Below are 21,655 nucleotides of genomic sequence, written 5' to 3'. Positions count from 1 at the left end.
GGGCAACATAAGGGAACAGGAAGTTCGAGCTGGAATGGGGACAGAGTGGAAAAGCAAGGAAAGATACCGTGATATATGAAGACATCATGGGAACAGGGAGAAATAGGGTGCTAGGGAAGTTCCCAGGAATCCGCAAGGATGACCCCATCTTAGACTACTAGCAATAATAGAGAGGGTGCTGGAACTGGCCTACTCCAGTAATCAGATTAGTGAATACCCTGTCATCATAGAGCCTTCATCCAGTAACTGATGGAAGCAGATGTAGAGATCCATGGCCAGGACCCAGGCTGAGCTCCAGAAGTCCAATCGATGAGAGAGAGGAAGGATTCTATGAGTAAGGGACATTGAGATCATGATGGGAAAAATGTACAGAGATGGCCAGCCAAATGTGGAAACACATGAACTGTGGACCAATAGCTGTGGAGCCCCCATGGGACTGGACTAGGCCATCTGGATAGGCAAGACAGTTGTTCAGCTTGAACTGTTTAGGGAGTCCCCACGCAGTGGGATCAGGATTCATCCCCGATGCATGAGTGGGCTTTTTGGAGCCCAGTACCTATGGTGGGACATCTTGTGTAGCTTTGGTGCAGGGGGGAGGGTCTTGGATGGACCTGCCTCAACTGAATGTACCAGGCTCTGCTGATTCCCCATGGGAGACCTTGCCTTGGAGGAGGTGGGAATGGGAGGTGGGTTCAGGAGGAAGGCTGGGGGGCAGGAGGAGGGAGGAGTGGGGGATCTGTGGTTGGTATATAAAATGAATAGAAAATTTCTTAATAAAAATTTAAAAAGCAAAGCAGAAACTACAGATAATGTATAGCCTATACATATGTAATGCATACACTATAAAGTATTCCCACAAATAATTCCTGTTTTTCATATTGACTATGACTTGAGTATTTCTACTACAATTGGTATTCTTTAAAATCCTCAGTAATAATATCTGAATGAGATTTCATGTCCTGGAGGTTATTTTGTACTTCACTCACCCATTTTGATTTATATAATAATATTTCTGACTCACTCACTTTTATTTATGTTTATTCAAAAACATATAAAGGTAATATTTATTCAAAAAAGATAAGAATAATTTGCTACTTTGAAAATCCTCTTATGTCATAACTTTCTAGAGAATTAGCATATGTACCAGCACTGTGTTTTCACCTCCTTTTGTAAATTTAATTTATCTATCTTTAACAATATAAAAATACTTAAGGCTTCACTTAATAAAAACTACCAGTGGATGAGGGAAAAAAAGAAAGAAAAAGAAAAAGTATAGGGCTTATCTGAAGATCTGGCTGCTTAGTCTGTGAGGTTGGACCATCTTAGCTAGCAGCTTTGAAGTTCTGGATGTAGAATTTGAGGAAACTGCCAAAAGAGATACTCTAAGAGGCTGTATCATCTGGACTATTTTTATTGGTGTCTGGTCCTTTTTTTTAAAAAAACACACAAACTTTTAATGGTGACATATATATCTGCATTAACAAAGTATGGAATGCACAGTATGCACAAGTCAGCTAAAGATGATTTTTTGTTTTATGTTTGAGCAGGTAAAAGACATCTGTCAATTTTATAAGTGTGTTTGGGCTATATAACCAAACTGTAATATAAATCTCTATCCATCCATATGAAAGGATAATGACAACAAAGATTTATCACATCTCATCCTGTCTCAGTGCTGTTTCCATGTAGATGGATCAGCATACACGTAACCTGTCTTCCTGTCTTGTAGTCTTTTTTGTCTTTCTTCCTTGTGTCTGCAGCCAAGATCCTCAGGAGGTCCCCCTCCCCCATCAAGTTGGATCTCTATTAACTTTGAAGGAATCCATAGCTTTCTGTTCCTGTGAAAACAAAGGCATAACCTCCCCAAACACAACATATTTCTTGACTTCCATTCTGAAACCAAGACATCTCTAAAGAATATAGGCTGGTTTAATTTAGCAGTCCCTTTCATAATCCAATGTCTCTCATCAGCTGTCATTCACTCATCAGCATTTAAAAAATTCAAAGTCAACAAAGCACTATACAGTATTCAGATACCCTGTATATTTCCCATCCTTACATGGCTTGCTTTTTGTTTTTGTTTTTGTTTTTGTTTTTGTTTTTTACTACTTTATTTTTTAAGACTTTATTATTTTCAAACTTTTTTTTCTGACTTTCTATACCCATTTTTTTTCTTTTCTTACTTTTTTATTTAAGCACATTTTTAAGCATTCTGTACCTATTTAGAGGTTTGGTCAGCCTAGAACTAGCTTTACTAAGCACCCAGTGTTCTCTGACTCCATGAGCAAAGCTTAAACTGTTAGGCGGCAGCTAGGCCCTCTGCCACTTGGCTCTAGTGGCTGACTTCACCCCCCTCAGTTCCCTGAAAGCCTAGCTTCATGCCAGCAGGTGGGAGGCACGTTTACCACCCCAGCTCTGGAAAGTTGTTGAGCCCACTTTCCAGAGTCCCACAGGGTAACTGCGGAGAGACCCACAGGGTAACTGTGGCAGTGCCAGCTAGTGTGACTTCTCTATCCTTGTGGTCATAACCCATGTTGAGTGCCATATTTAATGAGTTTTTTTCTGTCCTGTCAGCCAGCTCCCAAATAATGACATGGAGACTTTATTTCCTCTCTGTGTCTCCTGGCTTCTCCTGCACACCTAGATTCCAACTCCTCTCCCTTTCTATCCCCAGAAGTACCACCTATACTTCCTGCCTAGTTATTGGCCATTAAGCTTTTTATTACACCAATTATAGCCAATACACCTTCACATAGTGCACAACAACTAACACCATATTGAGCAAGGGTGCAGGGTGACTTAACAGATCATGGATGAGATAAAGCAGCTGCATCACCAAAAAGCTCAGCTCAGCTCAGACCCTGGAGCTCTTTGTGCAACGGTCCCAGAAATCTCTCTGCAGCCTATACTCCAAAATGTTGTTTACTGTATCTATAAAGTTGCATAAGGGCCTACAAAGAATCTTGTAATTTCATCTTTTGAGGACATGTGACATTTACCTCCTGAGTCTATTGAGCCTCTCCCCCTCCTGGAGGGGATGTTTCAATTAGGAGGAAACTACTATATGCAAGCCTTCATACTTGCATAGAAGGAATGACAAAGAATAAGCTAGTTCTCAAACCCTAGACCATCATCAACAAACATGATTAACAAAATGCATTTGATAATTACAATTCTTCCTTCTATCAGGGATCACTCAACCACACACAGTAACTATATTTCCTTCTCTATCCACACTATATTCCTTTGAAAATCATCTTAGTTCATTTCTGAAGGGATGACCCACATATTTACTTCTGAAAGGACTGGGACATTTATCACCCTGCCTTGCCAGGAGTTTGTACTTTCTAATTGATGTTAATCAGAGGACATAGCAACACTTAAGAGAAACCTTCAAGGATCTCCTGAGCCATAGTCTTATTCCTCCTTACTTGAATTACAGAGTAGTATCAAATTTCTCCCTGCTCACCTAGACCAATCACCCTTGGTAACATTGGAATTCTTTTTAAGTCTGGTGACTCAGGACTGCAAGAACCCAGTGGTGCAAGCAGCTGTTAATGAAATGTTTATTGGACTTCCTGACAGAAACAATGCCTGTTCTGGAAACCAGTCTTCTATCATACAGTCACAAATCATACACAAATCATACCAGCACAAATCATATACAAACCAGCACAAATCATACAGTCCTGGGGGGAACATCAGCTTTGCCAGTGAGACATTAGCGATGGTGAGTGGTGCCATGCCCCTTCTGCCTTTGAATCCTAGACCCTTTACTCCTGTTTATGGGAGAAACCATTACCATACCATACACTGGACACTGACTTGGGAAAGTATAATGCCATCTAGACACCCGAATCCAGACATCAGGTTATTGTCTCATAGTTGGAACTCCATGTCTATAAGAGGCCATTCTACTGTCCTATAATGCCAGCTGCTACAAGATGGTAAAGAACATTGAAACACAATTAAATTCCACAAAACAAACACACTGCTACATTTCTTTGATTGTAAAGAGAGTTAATTAGTTATGAGTGATGCTTTGTGGAAAGTCATGACAAAGGATAAGGCATTCTATAGCTGCTTGGATGGTAGTTTTGGTGGAAGCATTATGTGCAGGAAAGGCAAATCCTAAGTGTCTATTTCAGTGAGACAACTCTGCACCTTCTATGACAGAAGTGGTCCAATGTAGGTAACTTGCCATAAGACACCATGGTGAATGGAGCCATATTGGAGACTCATTGTCTTCTACTGTTGGTATACTGTTGGAACACAGTCAAAAGAATGTCATATGGAAAAAAAAATTTTTTTAAAAAGAATGTCACATGGTAAACAATGCCTTGGGGAACTATGAGAGAGGCTCCAGGGAAAAAGGAAGAGGGCCTTTTATCTCAGGTGCATTTTGTTCCCTGGAGTGTTCTTGGATGTGATTTCATGCCTCTTATGACATTTACACTTATATTCAATTATAAGACATGTTTATTCTTGTTAGATATCAGAACATAGCTATAGAACCCAATCTGGTCAATGTACCCTGAATCTGGATTTGTCCTTCTGCTTTGCTTTCATGATTTCCCAGATATAATCTGTAGTATGTGCCCAGCAATTGTGTTTAAAGTGGTTTCAGAAACATCTGGGAAAAGGCTGCTCTGTCAATATTTAGTATGTGCTTACTGGCATTTATTTACATGTTTTTCTGAATTCAAACAATCTTCCATTGATCATTGTTACATTTGTGTATAAAAGTACACTAAAACTGAAATAATGTTGTCTATAGCATTAGACTGTAGTCCGCCCCATTCTTTCAGGTCCTCAGATCCCAGGTCTCTGACAAAGATCTGTGTAAGTCAGTGAAAAGTCAACAGTATACATAACACTGTAGAGCACCATAGCCAGGTCAGCCACAGTGAGTGTAAGACCATGTTGTTGAGCACACCCATAACCTCCAATTCTGCTACCATGGCAAGGCTGTGCACATACTCATTGGGATGTCCAGTGAAGGAGACTATTATCCTCAGAACACATCATTCTATCTCCTTAATCACTGAAGTTCATTTCTGCTGAAAGAACCATTCATTTTTACATCCAATGAACCCTTCCACAAATGTCTTATTAATTTTCCAAAGTTCATGACCATCCAGCCAAAGTAATAGTTATAGGTAAGTCAGTACATGATCTCACCTCTGGCTAATTTTCTAAATACAATGTACAACCATGTATACTGCCTGAAGTTCTGCTCACTGTGAAGATTTCCCTTCAGTACATTCCTTCAGAGTTGTGCAAGAAAGACACTGTAATGCTGCAGCTGTCTACTTCTGAGTGATGCTTGTATATTTGCAGAACCATCTACAAACCAAGACCTAGTCTTCTTCCCAACCAACCAATCATAAAGAACACACACACACACACACACACACACATACACACATACACACACACATGAGGCCATTAGTGCATGCTTGGGAAGAAAAATCAATGTAGCAAGAGTAGGGACCATATGCATACTGGCTACTTCTTCATGAAACATGTCTTCAGAACCAGCTCAGGCACACATGCATACCACCCCCGTTACATTATTACAAGTTTACAATGATCAACTCTCATTCTTCAAGATCCACCCCAATTTTGCATAGGTCAGATAATATAATTAGAGGGAGGTATGGAGCACACCTACATTTTCCAAGTCTTTGATGGTGTCAATAATATGCAATATGTATGGAGTAAAGGGTCCAGGATTCAAAGGCAGAAGGGGCATAGCACCACTCACCATCACTAAGATCTCACTAGCAAGGCTGTTGTTCCCTATACCTCCCAATAATAAGGCACATTGTTTTTCATTCACTATTTTCCCTAGTAATCACAGCTCTAATAGCTTCCATTTAGCCATTTCCAACCATCATAACCCTCATCCTACAAGTCAGGGAAAACATGGAGATTGTGCCAATACCCAAGTATAATTATCCCAATTACAAATTCTGTGCTTGGAAAAATAACTGCAGAATGACTTCTTGGACCCAGTATGAATTGCATATTGGCTGAAATTCCAGTGATCGCCTGCCCCCCACTCGACATAAGCATTTACTTTAATAGGAGGGCCACACACTATTTGGGATCACCCATAATGACCAAATCCAGCCCATGTCCAATAGGACCTGTGGGGTCTGGTTATGTCCTATTTCACAAGGAACAGCTACCCAGGTAAAGGACTAAAGGTCCCTATGGGGAAGAATCTGAGAAAGATTAACAGAGGGCTGGAGAGATGGCTCAGCACCTATAAGCACTTGTTCTTCCAAAGAACCCAAGTTTGGTCTTCAGAATCTACACTGGATGGCTCAGATTCCACTATAACTCCAACTCTAGTGATTCTGATGCCCTCTTCTAGCTTCTGTGGGTGCATTTACTCACATGTACATATACAGAAATGTAAAATTGCAGGGGACCCAAGAGGACCTGGCCTCCTGCCTCAGTCAAGTCTCAGTCTCAGTCAAGAGCGCCTTTGACTACAAATCAAGGTATATATACTGTAGTTTAGACAGACTTACCAGGCTTCCTATTTCATTTCTGGGAATACTTTGAGAATGTGCCTGCACTTCAGCTCTGAGTAACACAATTTTGATCATTGCTTTGGCAATCTTGTCATCAGATAAGCACACTCACTTTGCCCTTTGCAATTTAGTATTTACACTTGACACTTGCTGCTCTAGTATCCCATTAAACCCACTGAATTCAGGTTTTCAAATTGAGCTGCTCCACCCGCTACTGTAAAACCTAGCATGCAGACATGGGCAATTGATGAGCTCTTCATATATGCTGATGCTCCTGACATTTGTATCTTGTACTATGAGTGAAAGGCACTATTCTCAACCTGAACACTGAAAATAGGCTTTACATGGTACATCATTCCAATTTATTGAGTCTGGATTTCTTCATCAGTATTAATTTTTGATATATCAGGCATTACTGGTTCATTTACAGAAGGCAATCTTTTAACCCAGAATTCAGCCCCAAAATTGAATAAATTTTAATTTAAGAAATTTTCCTGTGTTTGCCTACATGTATGTATATGTACCACATATGTGAAGGTGCGTATTGAGGCCAGATGATGACATAAGAGCCCTTGGAACTATAGGCAGTTGTAAGCTGTGACTTGGGACTGGGAACTGAACCTATGTTCTCCAAAGAACAGCAAGTGCTCTTAGTCAGTGAACAATCTCTACAGCCCACTCACCTATACCTTTTGAATATATAATCTGCAGCACTAAGACCAGGATTTCTGCACTAGTTGTCTGACCTAGTTTTGTTTCTCCCACCATTATAACACACCAATATCCATACACGTTCAAAACACATCTCTTTGTATGAATCCGAAAACCCAAGTCCTCAAGACCACACAGATCACCATGTGTACCTCACCTCTGGGGTCTTGATGATACTTGAGTCTGTGTCAGCATTGTCTTACCTGGCATTTCCTTTAGGAAATGTCTGCAATTTCCTTAGATCACATGGAATAAACTCCTTCTGGGAAAAGTAGAAATGCCAATACTGATAGCAAGGTGTAGGAATAAGGATGTATTTGTTACTTTGGGTTGGGTACTATAGCCCAGAAATAAAGAAACATAGCATTATCTGGATTCAGTGGATCTCCCCCCCCACCCCACCCCCTCGCAAAAAGAAAGTACACTGATGTTTCTGGTGGCACATACCTTTAATCTCGGCACTAGGGAGGCAGAAGCAAGTGGATCTCTGTTAAGTTCAAAGCCAACCTTTTCTATACAGTGAGTCCCAGAACACAGTTTATTTAAAAAAAAAAAAAAAAAAAAAAAAGAGGGAGAATTAGAGAGGTTAGAGAGGAAATAGGATTTAACCAACATATTGTATAATATATGAAAGCCCTCAAATTATGCCCAGGGGGTGGGGAGGTGTCGAGGATGTGATATACAGGTTATTTCAAAGAAATGAGTAAGACACACAGCAGTAATACTGAGAGTATATGTAGATTTACTGAACTTGAGAATAACAGCATAGAATACATTCCACAGAATAGGAGCGGACTCAAGTGTGTACCTCTGTTTGAATCCATAAATTTTCATTAAAAAAGGAGAGTTCATTAAAAGGGCAGACCTATCTTCTAGTGATTATAGGGAATGATTTCCTGTGTTTGCTAGAAAAGGTTCTATAACCTCAAGATGGTCCCCAAAGTTCAAGTGCTGGCCTTTCTTGGTTGTTGGGCTCTGGAGATAAGTTACTGTGGCTCACAGTCATTCTTTTCTGGTCTTCTTCCTGTATTACTTCTCTCTGAGATACATGATGTCCACAAACTTTTATGGGAGGCTGAAGGGCAGGAGATATCATCTTTGGTAACTGCTTCCAGGTGGTGGGGTTCTATAGTCCCTGTGGCCCCTGAAGGCTATACTACATTGTTTAAAGACTCATCACTATTTTGAGTCCTTATGTGTGTTTTATGTGAATTAGGATAAGCATTTTATCACATTGTTCACATGCAGAAGGTTTGGTGCTGGTGTAAGTTCTTTCATGCATTTGAAGGAAACAGGGATAAAGGAAGTAGATATTGTTGACACTTATAGGGGTTTTCCACAGCATGAACAGACTGATGTCTCTTAAAGGAACTCTGTCGGCTGAAGGATCTGCCACACTGTATGCACTGATACGGTTTCTCTCCAGTATGTCTTCTTTCATGTAATCGAAGGTAAGAGTGATGCCTAAAAGCTTTACCACATTCTTTACATTCATAGGGTTTCTCTCCAGTGTGGCTTCTTTCATGAAACTGAAGATAACTCTGACGTGTAAAGGCTTTACCACAGTGTTTGCATTCATAGGGTTTTTCTCCCGTATGAGTTCTTTCATGTAATCGTATGGAAGAATGGTATCTAAAGGCTTTCCCACATAGTTTACATTCATAAGGCTTTTCACCTGTATGAGTTCTTTCATGCATTTGAAGTAAAGAGGGGTAAATGAAAGACTTACCACACTCTTTACAATTATAAAATGTTTCTCCATGCATTATTTTATGTCTATGATAGGAACTCTGAGATTTGAAAACTATATCACATTGTTTACATTCATAGTGTTTTTCTCCAGTATGAACCTTTTCATGTAATCGCAGGTGAGTAAGTCTGCTAAAAGCTGTACCACAGTGTTTACATTCATAAGGTTTTTCTCCAGTATGAATTCTTTCATGTGACTGAAGGGCATTGAGACATCTAAAGGCCTTACTACACTGTTGACACTTATATGGTCTTTCTTCAATATGAATTTTCTGATGTCTTTGAAGAGAATTGAAAGAACTCAAAGTTTTACCACATTGGTTACATTCATAACATTTTCGTACAGTTTGGCTTCCTCCACACTCCTTGTATTCATAGTTGTGATGTCCATTGTAAGTGAGGTGATATAGTCCATAGGATTTTAAACATACCTCACACTCAGAAGGTCCATTCACAGTGTGAGTTTCCGTGTATCCTTCTATCCTTGTAAGATAATTAGAGTCCTGTGGCTTCTGTTCACAGTCCTCAGGTTCATACTGTGTATATTCAGAGTGAGATATGATGTGCCTATTAAAATGAAATAAATGACATGTGAATATTTCTCCACACACATTGCTGCTCATACTGAAATTGGTATATGGATAAGGTTGCACCACCCTAACCACCTTCTTCAGTATCAGGGTATCTGTAAAAGTAACTACTGTGAGAAATGACAAGCCCATCAGTGATAGTTGTTTTACTACTGTTTACCTATTAGACCAACTTTCTACCCAAAAAAAGAAAAACAAACAAAATGTGTGCTTTCACACAAAATATCTGAAAATAAATGGACTGATGGTTCTGCAATATGGTTCCCATAGGCCTATGATCAAATTAGTAGAGTTTGTTAATGCAGGGACCCAGAACTGGTTCTAGGTTAAAGATTAAACAAAAAAATACTTTGAGTGAAAATTCTCTACTGATAAATAAATTTAAAGCTGGGATTATTTGTTTTGTTAACTTGTTAAATTTTTATGGCACTGCAGCTGAAGAAAAGGCTCAGTGGTTAAGAGAACTGGCTGTTCTTCCAGAGAACCCAGATTCAATTCCCAGCACCAACATGGTGGGTAACAACCAGCTATAAATCCAGTTCCAAAGGATCTGATGCCCTCTTCTGGTTTCCAAGGGTGCAGTATGCATGTAGTGCACCAGACAAACACACAAACAAAATACCCATATACAAAAAATAAAAATAAATCTTGCCAGGCAATAGTGGTGCATGCCTTTAATTCCAACACTCAGGAGGCAAAGGCAGGTGGATCTCTGTGAGCTGAAGGCAAGCATGGACTACAAAAGTAAGTTCCAGGACAGCCAGGGCTACACAGAGAAACCCTGTATTGAAAAAACAAAAATAAATAAAATATTTTTTAAAAATCTTAAAAACAAAAATTTTACAGCACATTAAAATTTCTTCAAGGAATATTTGCTTGCACTTCTGAATGCAAATTACCTTATATTTACTTCAGGATCTTCATAATGTTCTTCAATTTTCTGGTCTTCACATTCATATCCTAAAATATTGTCACAGAAAATGTGTGATTAAATTATTAGAATGTACATTGCAACTACACTTAATTTCTTCACCACATTCTTCCCTTTCCACATCCAAATCACTGTGACCATCAACAACCAGAAACACATGCTCTCTAATTACAGAGTTAAGGTAAGATGATAGCCTCACCTATGGCAGTGAAGTTCCTGCAGGTTTCTAGCATCACATCTCCATACAGAATCTTCTGAGAAGGATCTAGCAAATCCCACTCTTCCTGGGTGAAGTTCACGGCCAGATCCTCAAAGCTCACCAGATCCTAAAACATTCCATATTTGTATATGAGTGGATTTGTCCATGTCTGACAGTACGACAGCATAACTGTGGTTCCCACACACTCACTCCATGACACAGGAGTTCTAGTAAAACCACTGAGTGATGTAAGGAGACAGCAGACAGATCACTCTCCTCATTACTGCGCCCAGGAGGAGAGGCACTGCTTCCCCACCCCATTCCCTTTCTCCAGCCATCTCCACTTCTTGTCCCAGGCACACCCTATCATCCGATACATACAACAGTATTAATATTAGGGGTCAGGAGGCTGGCTGTCCTTGGAAATTCATGCTCAGAGTTTAAGCTTCTTCCTCCACATTCCTAACATTCAAAGAAATTTCTAAAAACAAGGTTAAGAAAAAAAGAAAAAGACATGGAGTTCCATGAATACATACAAGTAATAGAATCTCTGGAACAAGTACTTTGGAAATATTCTTAAGAATATGGCAAAGTATACCCGACAACAAACAAAAAAAGCAAACCCTAGAAGAGAGAACTGATTTTCTGAAGTACTCCATACTCATATACACTCTTTAAGATAAGTATTTAGTGTATGTGCATTTATTCACATGGGCACACACAGCACTGTGAATGTGGGAGTCAGTTTGCTCCTTCTACCCTGTGGGCCCCAGGGATTGAACTCAGGTTATCAGGCTCAGTGGCAGTTGTGTTGACCTATTGAGCCATAGCACTGACCCAAATGTGTGGTGGAATACCAAGATGTGTTACATTTGTTTATGCTGTGGAATATTTGTACAAATTTAAAGTTATTTTTGTACACTGTATATATGTGTTTACTCCTGTTTAAGGCATTGTACCTATGCAGTTCATTTGAAAACATAAGGTAGCCAGGCAGTGGTGGCACACGCCTTTAATCCCAGCACTCAGGAGGCAGAGGCAGGCGGATCTCTGTGAGTTTGAAGCTAGCCTGGGCTACAGAGTGAGTTCCAGGAAAGGCGCAAAACTACACAGAGAAACCCTGCCTCAAAAAAACAAAATTAATTAATTAATTAAAAAGAAATAAAAACAAAAACATAAGGTAAAGTTCTAGTTTCTGAAAGCTATTATTATTATTATTATGAACTATTTAGGATAATTAAGAAACACAGGTTAGTAGTTAGTCATCTATAACAATCAAATTTGTAGCTATGTTAGGCTTATTTTCAAGATCATACAGAGATATATTTTAGATAAATGGTCTTCAAACACTTCAAAGACCTACAGAATATGACATTTAAAATGTCTTGTTAACTTAAGGCTTTTCATGACAATGAGAACATCTGTTCCTGGCACATCAATTTACTTCACAAAAGGATGATGGGCATCAAAAAACTCCATAGGAGCTTTCCTTCAATGTGGCAAGGTTAACATTTAGGCAAGAAACTGCTTTTGCCTTCACTGCTGTAAAAACTGGACATGCATGACCCACAGAAAAGTGACTGCTGAATTTTGCACAACATGGGACAGTTCTTCAGGGTTCCTGCTTCATAGAAGAGTCTGCCAGACATTCTGCAGGACAGAGAAAAGAGACTGACAAACTTTGCCAATACAAGATAGGACAGTCCTTCAAATTTCCTGCTTCACTGAGAAGTCTGCCAGACATTCTGGGCCTGTAAGCTGAAGATGGACACCCCAAAGAAGAACTTTGGATGACTGTCCAGGCAGCAAAATGCCTCTGTTGTTAGATAATACTACATCCTTCTGGGGGTCTTTGATGGAGTTAAAGACTAAATAATTAGTTATAATTTTCCTTAGTTATTAGTAAATTAGGTATAAAACTTTGGAATTACTAAGATAGATAATGGAGTATTTTCTTTGAATTTGCTAAATACAAATAAATGGACTGAATATTGTAAATGTAATTCTTACTTGATAATTGTTTTTGTTGTGTACAGTTTTACTATGTTAAAGTTAAAACCTTTCATTTTTATTTAGACAAAAAGGGGGAAATGTGGAATATTATTTTAAGATGTGTTACATTTGTTTATGCTGTGGAATATTTGTTTAATGATGCAAAGAAGTGTTGCAGTCTTTTATGTTGCATTTGTTTAACTCTGTGAAGCTGTGTTACTTTGCTTGTCTAAAACACCTGACTGGTCTAATAAAGAGCTGAATGGCCAATAGCAAGGCAGGAGAAAGGATAGGTGGGGCTGGCAGGCAGTGAGAATAAATAGGAGATGAAATCTGGGAGAGATCAAGGAGGGAGAAAAAGGGACCAGCCACTCAGCTATACAGCCAGACATGAAATAAGAAGGAAAGAAAAAATATACAGAAATAGAGAAAGGTAAAACCCAGAAGCAAAAGATAGATGGGATAATTTAAGTTAAGAAAAGCTGGCTAAAAATAAGCCAAGCTAAGGCTGGGCATTCATAAGAAAGAATAAGCCTTCCATGTGTGATTATCTGGGAGCTGGGTGGCAGCCCCCCAACCCCCAACCCCCACCCCCGCCCCAAAGAGCCAAGAGAGTAAGAAGAGTTTTTTTTTTTAAAAAAAAAGAGTTCACTCATTTTGAGGGTTGTTTTTTTGTTTTGTTTTGTTTTGTTTTTTTGAGGCAGGGTCTCTTAGTATGTAGCCTTGCTTGCTGGCCTGGAGCTTGCTATGTAGACCAGGCTGGCCTCAAACTCATAAAAATCAACCTGCCTCAGCATCCCAAGTGCCGGGAATAAAGGCATGTAACATCAGGTCAGCAATGCTCACCTTTAACAACCAAAAAATACAAAAAGAATGCAGAGAAATACAAATGTGACAAATGGAATGGGGGGAAAAAAACTTAATGTAAGTCATCTCTGAGAATTATAAGTAACCACACAATCTAAACAATGCCACCAGCTAGAGATCAAGTATCCTACACATGAACCTAAAGGGATAATTCAATCACATTCAAATGATGAAAATCATAAAAGAATACTGTAAGCAACCCCATGGTCACAAATTTAGTAACTTATATGAAATTAACAAATTCTTTGAAATGAGCAATCTAGCCCGAAAGGCATAAAGGAATAAATGGAGAAAATTATTAGACTCCAGATAGAGTACCTTAGATAAAACAGGCAAGTTATTTGAAGACTCTATCAAGAAAAGCGATTAAACAATATAACTATGTACATGCACATGTAGGAAAGAAATTAAATCAATATTTAATATTTGCAAACAGGACAAGGGCTCCCTGTGTAGTTACTAACAGCTGCCATGAGATCTCCTGGATAACGCCTTTTTCTTCTCTTTAGGATGCTGGCTGGAGCCTAAATGTGGTTGGCTATTCTGGTACTTTGGGCCTATCTGCCATGGGACTGATAAGCCAATTTAACTCATGTGGCATTGCTTTCTCTTCTCTTACCTATCTCCACTTCTTGGCAGCTGCCAGAGCTTACAGCTTGCCAGTCCTGAGGGTTTGCTTTCAACTCATAAAACCGTCCTTAAGCTTCCTTTTGAGACAGTTCTCAAATTCTTTTAAATTAAATTAATTTGATGTGTAAAATTAAATAGAGAATGATGATTTAAAATAATGTGTAAGGTATGCATAAGAAAAATAGGAGGATATAGGTAGCTATCTGAACCAATCAGGGTTCTCTTGAAGCTAAAACTAAAAGAACAAATAACAAGGAGAGTTTATTAGATACCTTATTTAATTTACAGCTTACCTGATCCAGCCTGCACAGTCCAACAATGGCTGTCTCCATGATGGAGAAGCTCCATCCACGATGACTAGAAGCCTCAAGAGCTTCAATCAGGTGCCAAAGGCCCAGAGCACACCTGGACAGCTTCTGCTCTTCAGTCCACACTGGAAGGTCCAAGAAGCTGGGTTCCAATGTCAGTGAAGGATGTGGTGGCGGTGGCAACGGCGGAACAGCAGCAGCAGTAGCAGCAGCAGCAATGGACAGATGCACTCACCAGCAAGAAGTGAAGGCAGGCAGGAGAGCAACACTGCTTCTTCTTTGGACTTCTCTCTACTGAGGTCACACTCAAAGTGCCACCCACTATACGAAAGGGTCTTCCTGCCTCAGTTAGTCCTTCCTGAGACCCCCTGGCAGACCTGCACAGAGACAGGCCTCTTAGTTGATTCCAGAGCCAATCAAGTCAACTGAAGATCAGCCATCATACAAGCAATCAGCAATATTCAGGACCTGTGTTCCCACTGAGTATGCTCCCTCACACTCCACCCTCACAACCTCCGGATCCATCTGTCTCCACCCACAGGCTCCTCTCAGACTAGTCTTACCTGTGACTAGATGTGTCTTGAGCTCCATTAGCAGAATCCTGCATTTTCTTCCCTATCACACTGCTGGCCAAATCCTAGCACACAGCCTGCTTTGAGCTCTGCTAAAGCCCCTGGGCTCAGAAGGGTGACCTGAGTGGGACCTCCCTAGGCTGAGGCCCAAGCTTACTAAAGCCACATATGGTAAAAGTTTCCCATTTGAGGTTTAGAAGTGGCTAGCTCTGGTATTTTAGTTGTTCTTTGTTTTTGTTTTTGTTTTTCAGGATGAGGAGGTTGTTTTGTTTTGGTTATGGTTTTTCGAGATAGGGTTTCTCTGTGTAGCCCTGACTGTCCTGGAACTCACTCTGTAGACCAGGCTAGCCTCAAACTCAGAGATCACCCTGCCTCTGCCTCCTGAGTGCTAGGATTAAAGGTGTGCACTATCACGCCCAGCGGTTAGCTCTGTTTTTATTGTTCTGAGCTTTTCCAGCAATACTTTATTACGTGTATCATCAGGCATGTACACCTTTCAAAGAGCCCCTCTGAAGCCCAGTGACTATGCTCTATCTTTATCTTTCTATTGTCCATGTTCTCACCATGCTCTTGTCATATCGCTGTGTTTTATTTATAAAGATTGCACAATGTACCAAAGAAAACCAAGTAATACAGCCATAAAAATCAAGAAGTAAAATGACAAAGGGAAAAAATCTGAAAAATTGAAATGGGAAAAAAAATAAGGAAGATCCAAACAGTTAAGAATTTACACCATGTTGAGTGCAGTGATGCACACCTTTAATCCTATCATTCGAGAGGCAGGCAGGAGATCTCTTGAATTCAGCTAGCCTGATCTACAGAGTAAGATTAATTAATAGAAACTTGTCTTAAAAATACAAAAACAAATTTACACCAATCTGGCACCATGCGTTCCAGAAAAGCAAACACTTCCGAATTTAAACTATGAGGCCATCATCTTACCATAACATAAATTAGGTGCGCGCGCACACACACACACACACACACACACACACACACACACACACACACAATGTGTATGTATACTACATTTTCACTACTCATTCATCATTGATAGACATCTAGGCAGTTCTTATTTCCTATATTTTGAATAGAGCAATGATGAACATGGTTGAGCAAATATCTCTGTAGTAAGATATAGAGTCCTGTGAGTATATGCCTAGGAATGTTATAGCTGAGTGTGGTGGCTTGAATAAGAACAGCCCCCACAGGCTCATATATTTGAGTGTTTAGTCATCAGAGAGTAGCACTACTTGAGAAGGATTAGGAAATGTGGTCTTGTTGGAAGATGTGTGTCACTAGGGGTGAGCTTTGAGGTTTCAAACATCAAAACCAGGCCCAGTGACTCTCTCTTCCAGATTCAGATGTAGAACTCTCAGCTACTTCTCCAGTACCATGTCTGCCTGCGTGACACCAGGCTCCCTGACATGATTATGGACTAAACCTGTGAAACTCTAAGCAAGTCCCAATTAAATGCTACCTTTTATATAAGAGTTGCCATGGTCATGGTGTCGCTTCACAGAAATAGAACAGTGACTAACACACTGGGTCATATGCAAGTTTTTTAAAAACTGTTAAATGAATAACTCACCACTCTGATTAGATTTGAGGCATGCTTCACAAGAGGGAATGCATACCTGGTATTGTAAATCTGGCCAAAACCCACAGCTGAGGTCTTAGCCTCTAGGAGTAATCTTACTAAATAGTGTTCAGCTAAACTGTCCTGAGACCAGGTTACTTTCTAAATATTTATGTTCATACCCATAAACAAATGAAGTGATACTCCTCCCTTTGCAATGAATGTCAGTGAACACAGGATGCATGGGTGTTCAAAGCACCAAGAATAAGTGACGGTTAAATGTTCAACCCTAAACAGGACATTTAAGGTTTTTTTTTTTTAATTTTACTTTTGAAATTTTATTTATTTTTATTTATGTGTGTTGATGTGAAGCCTTCATGGGATTTGTTTTTGGTTTTTCGGTTTCTTTGTTTGTTTGTTTTGGCTTTTTGAGACAGGGTTTCTCTGTGTAGCTCTGGCTGGCCTCATATTCAGAGATCCTCCTTTCCTCTGCCTCCTGAGTGCTGGGATTAAAGGTGTGCATCACCACCATTCAGCTCTTTCATGTATTTCTGTGCAACATGTTTGTACAGTGCCCACAGACATCAGAAGATGAATTGGAATTAAAAATAGTTGTGAGCCACCATGTAGGTGCTAGGTATTGAACTCTGGTCCTTTGGAAGAGCAGCCAGTGCTCTTAAACTTCTGAGTCATTTCTCCAGCCCAAAATAGAACATTTATATCACTACCTCTTAAGGATCACAGCAGAGGAAGGGTGAAAATGTAACAGCCAGAGGAGAGGGGGAAAGGCTGTAAAATGCTGATTTCTGGGTATGGCAGTCAATGCTGTCATGACTTCACAGTGGTTGTGGTCACCTCCAATGGGATTACGTAAAACAGCACCTATCAATAGTCAATTATAGGTCAGAGGGGCATACAGTGTACTACTCTTCCTTGAATTACTGACCACTGATAGATTCTGGAGGAAGAAGTCATTGTCTTTAGTTGTGTGCCCACTGAGGTGCCCACCAAGCTTCCATGAATAATTCCTAACTCATAGGTGATCCTGGATAACTCAGTGGGTTCCAAGAGAAAATGGAAGGAGACACCAGTGACTGAAAGGGAATTGCAGGGATAAGGCAGGACTAGGGCTATAAGGGCTGTTAGAGGACAGGAGCCACAGCATGCATTTTAGACATTCATGAAATTGTTAAAGGGGAAATTTTTTAACAGTTATAAAAATCTTAAGAAAAAAAGTGTTCCGGTTCATACTTACTATTCCAGCATTTTGGGAGCAGCAGCAAGAGTCAGGAGTTCAAGGCCATCCTTACCTACCCAAGGGTCTCCCTCAATATAATAAAGAAATTAACTAAACCAAATCAAAAACTTACGTACCACAACCAAGTAGAAATTAAGACAGGTATGCAAAACCAATTAAAACTTCAAAATTCAGTTTGTGGATGAAGTTCAATGGCAGAGCACACAAGGACCAGAGTTCAATTCCCAACACTCATCCCATTCCCCCCAAAAAGTTAAAAATCAATGTAATCTATCATCAACAAGTAAATAACAAAAATCCTATGATCAGGCTGGGGAGATGGCTCAGGGGTTAAAAGCACTGCCTGCTCTTCCAAAAGATCCAGGTTCAATTCCCAGCACCATAGTGGCTCTCAACCATTTGTAACTCCAGTTCCAGGGGATACAACACCCTCCTCTGTAGTCGGACTTTCTTTGTACCACCAGTTCCCAAATAATGACGTGGAGACTTCTTATTAATTAGGAAAGCTTGGCCTTAGCTTAGGCTTTTTTCCAACTAGCTCTTATAACTTGAACTAACCCATTTATATTAATCTACATTCTGCCATGTGCATCTCACTGACTTAGTTCCAAGCACCTCAGATTCTTCCCAAGTTCCTCTCTCTCCCCGGAAGTCCCACCTATTCTCTCTTGCCTACCTATTGGCCATTCAGCTCTTTATTAAATCAACCAGAAGGCACCTTAGGTAGAGACATATCTTCACAGTGAACAAAACAATTATCCCACAACACTCCTCTGTCCTCCACAGGCACCAAGCATGTATATGGTACACAGACATAAATGCAGGCAGATAAATATGTAATATAGAAATAAATTTAAATTATATGATCATACAAATAGTTGGGCGGTGGGGGGTGAGGGGGACTGTATGTCAACAAAAGGGGAAAGGAGCTTTTTCAGAAGAAATAAAAAAGAAAATCTCAAAAACCAACAAAAATTCAAGAAACTAATGAGATACTATAGCAAACATGTAGAAAACATAATTCCATCCTCTGCCTATACCTTGGCAATGAGCAATAGGATGTGAAAATAAAAATACTATACTGTTTGTAATACACAGTACTGTAAGAAATACACAAAGAACTACAAACATGCTGGGTATGGTGCTGCACACACTTGGAAGGCACAGGCAGGCAGATTGCTTTGAGTTCCAGGACAGATTGGTCTACAAAATTCCAGGGTTCCAGGTCAGACACATCACACAGTGAGACCTTGTCTAAAAAAAAAAAAAAAGAAAGAAAGAAAACAAAACAAAACAAAAGGGGGAGGGGAAGCCTGCAGACATTAGCCACAAAAATTTTTTTTTAAATAAGTATGTATTTATATGGGTGTTTGTTTGCTCCACATTCGTGCCTGGTACCCATGAAGGCCAGAAGAGGGCTTCAGATCCCCTCAGACTGGAGTTTCAGATAGGTATAAGCTACCATGTGGTCATTGGGAATGGAACTCCAGTCCTCTAGAAGAGCAGTGAGTTCTCAATCACTAAGCCATCTCTCCAGCTCCAAACTACAAATCACTAATGAAAACAATCTACTTAATAAAGAGAGTGCTACTGCAGAATCCTGAATATCCATATCCAAGATATGTTCAGTGTTGAGATCAGGTTGTGCCCTGTTCCAGTTACTCCATGTTGTGAAAAACAGTGGCTTTCTTTCTAGGCAATGCCTTGCCCTGAAACTCCATTTGACTCCATTTTAAGAGAACAGAATGACTACAGCCCCTAGAGTAGATCCACAACAATACTACCTGTTCACTCAAATAGCAAAGACTGATAAATGGCTTATTCCCAGCAACAGAAAGGGAGCTACTCTATTAAGTTTATCAGGGTGAGTTGACCCTAGAGGGGCACATGAGTGTATTACAAACGCTATCAGGGAAACCAAGCCCAAGAACCTGCCAGACCAGGAAAGTATGTAACTCCCTCTCCTGGCCTCATAAAGTGATGGACACCAAGCAGTAGGATGGCTGGCCCCAACCCAACCAATCTATCATCTCATATTGGCATGTATGTGAAGAAGGGACAGGCAGGGAACTCTTGTCCCCGAGGTTTCAAATAAACTAGGTCCAACCTCTGTTAGCCCAGCCTCTCCACTGCCTATCCCTCCCAATCTAGACCTGGACCTGAACCCAGTTGCCTGTTCTCAAAGCCTGGTTCCACCTTCTATCTAGCAACTAGAACTCTGTAGCAAGGCTGAGTCCTCCCTGGGGCATCCCAGTTTTGAGTTCCTTAGCACACCAATACAGGCTCTACCTGCATGTCTCTCAGCCCACTTCTGTGCCTTTTCTTTTACTTGTATTCATTTTATAAACTACATGTATGCATAGCTATACTGTGCTGTGTGATTTAAGAATATTACTAATTAAGACTGGAATAAACCTGCATTAGCCTTGTCCCAATTACCACAGTAAGTGGAATTATCTGAAATTGCTACCTTCAAAACCACTGTGCCTTTTGAATTTATTGTTATTCAAAAGTATTCTGACACTATGGGAAAATACAAAGGTGTTCATCTATATCTAGCATACCACACTCGTGATAGGAAGTCTTAAAAACAAGATGTCAGTTCTCAGTTTAAACTAGAAGCTCAACACACTTCCAATAAAATCCTAAAAAAATATTTATCATAACAGGGAACATAAAAGGTGTGTGGAAAAGAAGAAAAGAAATGATGAACACAATACACAATACTGCAATGCTTCCTGACTACATTTCCCATCAGACTTCAGTACTCAAAACAGTGCACTATTTGGGGAAAAATATTAACAAACACATAAACAGAAATAAAGACAAAAATATAATCAAAGTATATTTGACAGAAGAACAAACAGACGACGACAACAACAACAAAAATCAATGAGAAAGGTCTTTTCCACAGCTGTTTCTGAACACCTTTGCAAAGAAACTCACTGGACAAACTTTACAAATGTCGCAAAATTAACCGAAAAAGGATCCTATATCTGCGTTTGGAATGCAAAGTTCAGTACTTCTAGAAGACACCACAAAGAACCGCAGTCTAGCAAGCTGCCTTCCAGCGCAGCACCAAAAGGCAGGACAGGCGCGACCGTGACATCACCCGCGCAAGGCTCCCCCGCCCCCCCCGCAGGGCGGGGCCTCCCGCTCAGCGCTGGCGCGGAAGAGAACCATCAAGGCGGAAGTGCCCGCAGGCCGCTGGGCAGGGCCCAGGTCGCTGGGCAGACGCCGTGTCCCCGCGCCCGCTCCCCCATCCCCGGGGAGGACCCCGCACACCGGCTCCCGCGGCTCAGCCGGACGCTCCTCCCCGTCTGGGTACAGCGGCCCCGCGCTCACCATGGCGCGGCCGCCGAGCTCGTCCGCGCTCCCCTCCCAGCTCCGGGCAGCCGCACCCGCAGTGACCTCGCTCAGCCTCGGTGGAAAACCCTTAGCTAGCATGGCGGCCGGAAAGAACACTGCCCCCACCCCCTGCCTCCCAGAAGCTTCTGATTGGACAACCTGCCTGAAGGCTCTGGTTGGCTAAAACTGCTTTGCGTGAGCTGAGTGACAGGAACAGCTCCTCTAGGCGCTCCTTAGGCTGTGAGCTTTGAAACATTGTCTTGTGTTGCGATGGCCAGCAGGGGGCAACATAGGCCCATGGCTCTTGTGTACTTGTAGGCGTGCCTTACTAAATAACCCTGGCCAGTGAAAATAGTTGTCAGTGTCAAGCCAATTT

The 21,655-nt window shown here is 40.7% G+C and overlaps 1 protein-coding gene across 2 annotated transcripts in view; it reads right to left on the bottom strand.

Moving 5' to 3' along the window:
• Window positions 1–7,978: 7,978 nt before the first annotated feature.
• The window catches only part of LOC131894704 (zinc finger protein 14-like), a 137,111-nt gene continuing 123,434 nt past the window's right edge, over window positions 7,979–21,655 (bottom strand). The window contains exons 1-5 of one of the 2 annotated variants that reach the window (XM_059245011.1): window positions 21,277–21,390; window positions 14,508–14,899; window positions 10,726–10,852; window positions 10,495–10,555; window positions 7,979–9,572 (exon numbers count right to left, since the gene is read on the bottom strand). In XM_059245011.1, coding sequence (XP_059100994.1) covers window positions 8,531–9,572; window positions 10,495–10,555; window positions 10,726–10,852; window positions 14,508–14,546 — 1,269 coding nt within the window. In that variant the 5' untranslated portion in view covers window positions 14,547–14,899; window positions 21,277–21,390 and the 3' untranslated portion in view covers window positions 7,979–8,530. Of the gene's footprint in view, window positions 9,573–10,494; window positions 10,556–10,725; window positions 10,853–14,507; window positions 14,900–21,276; window positions 21,391–21,655 lie in introns of those variants that run through there. The other variant, XM_059245012.1, reaches the window with a different exon arrangement.

This window comes from Peromyscus eremicus, chromosome 17 (assembly GCF_949786415.1).
Source record: "Peromyscus eremicus chromosome 17, PerEre_H2_v1, whole genome shotgun sequence".
Taxonomy (NCBI): domain Eukaryota; kingdom Metazoa; phylum Chordata; class Mammalia; order Rodentia; family Cricetidae; genus Peromyscus; species Peromyscus eremicus.
Note: the sequence above shows the minus strand (reverse complement) of the source record. Positions and strands in the feature narration are given on the sequence as shown.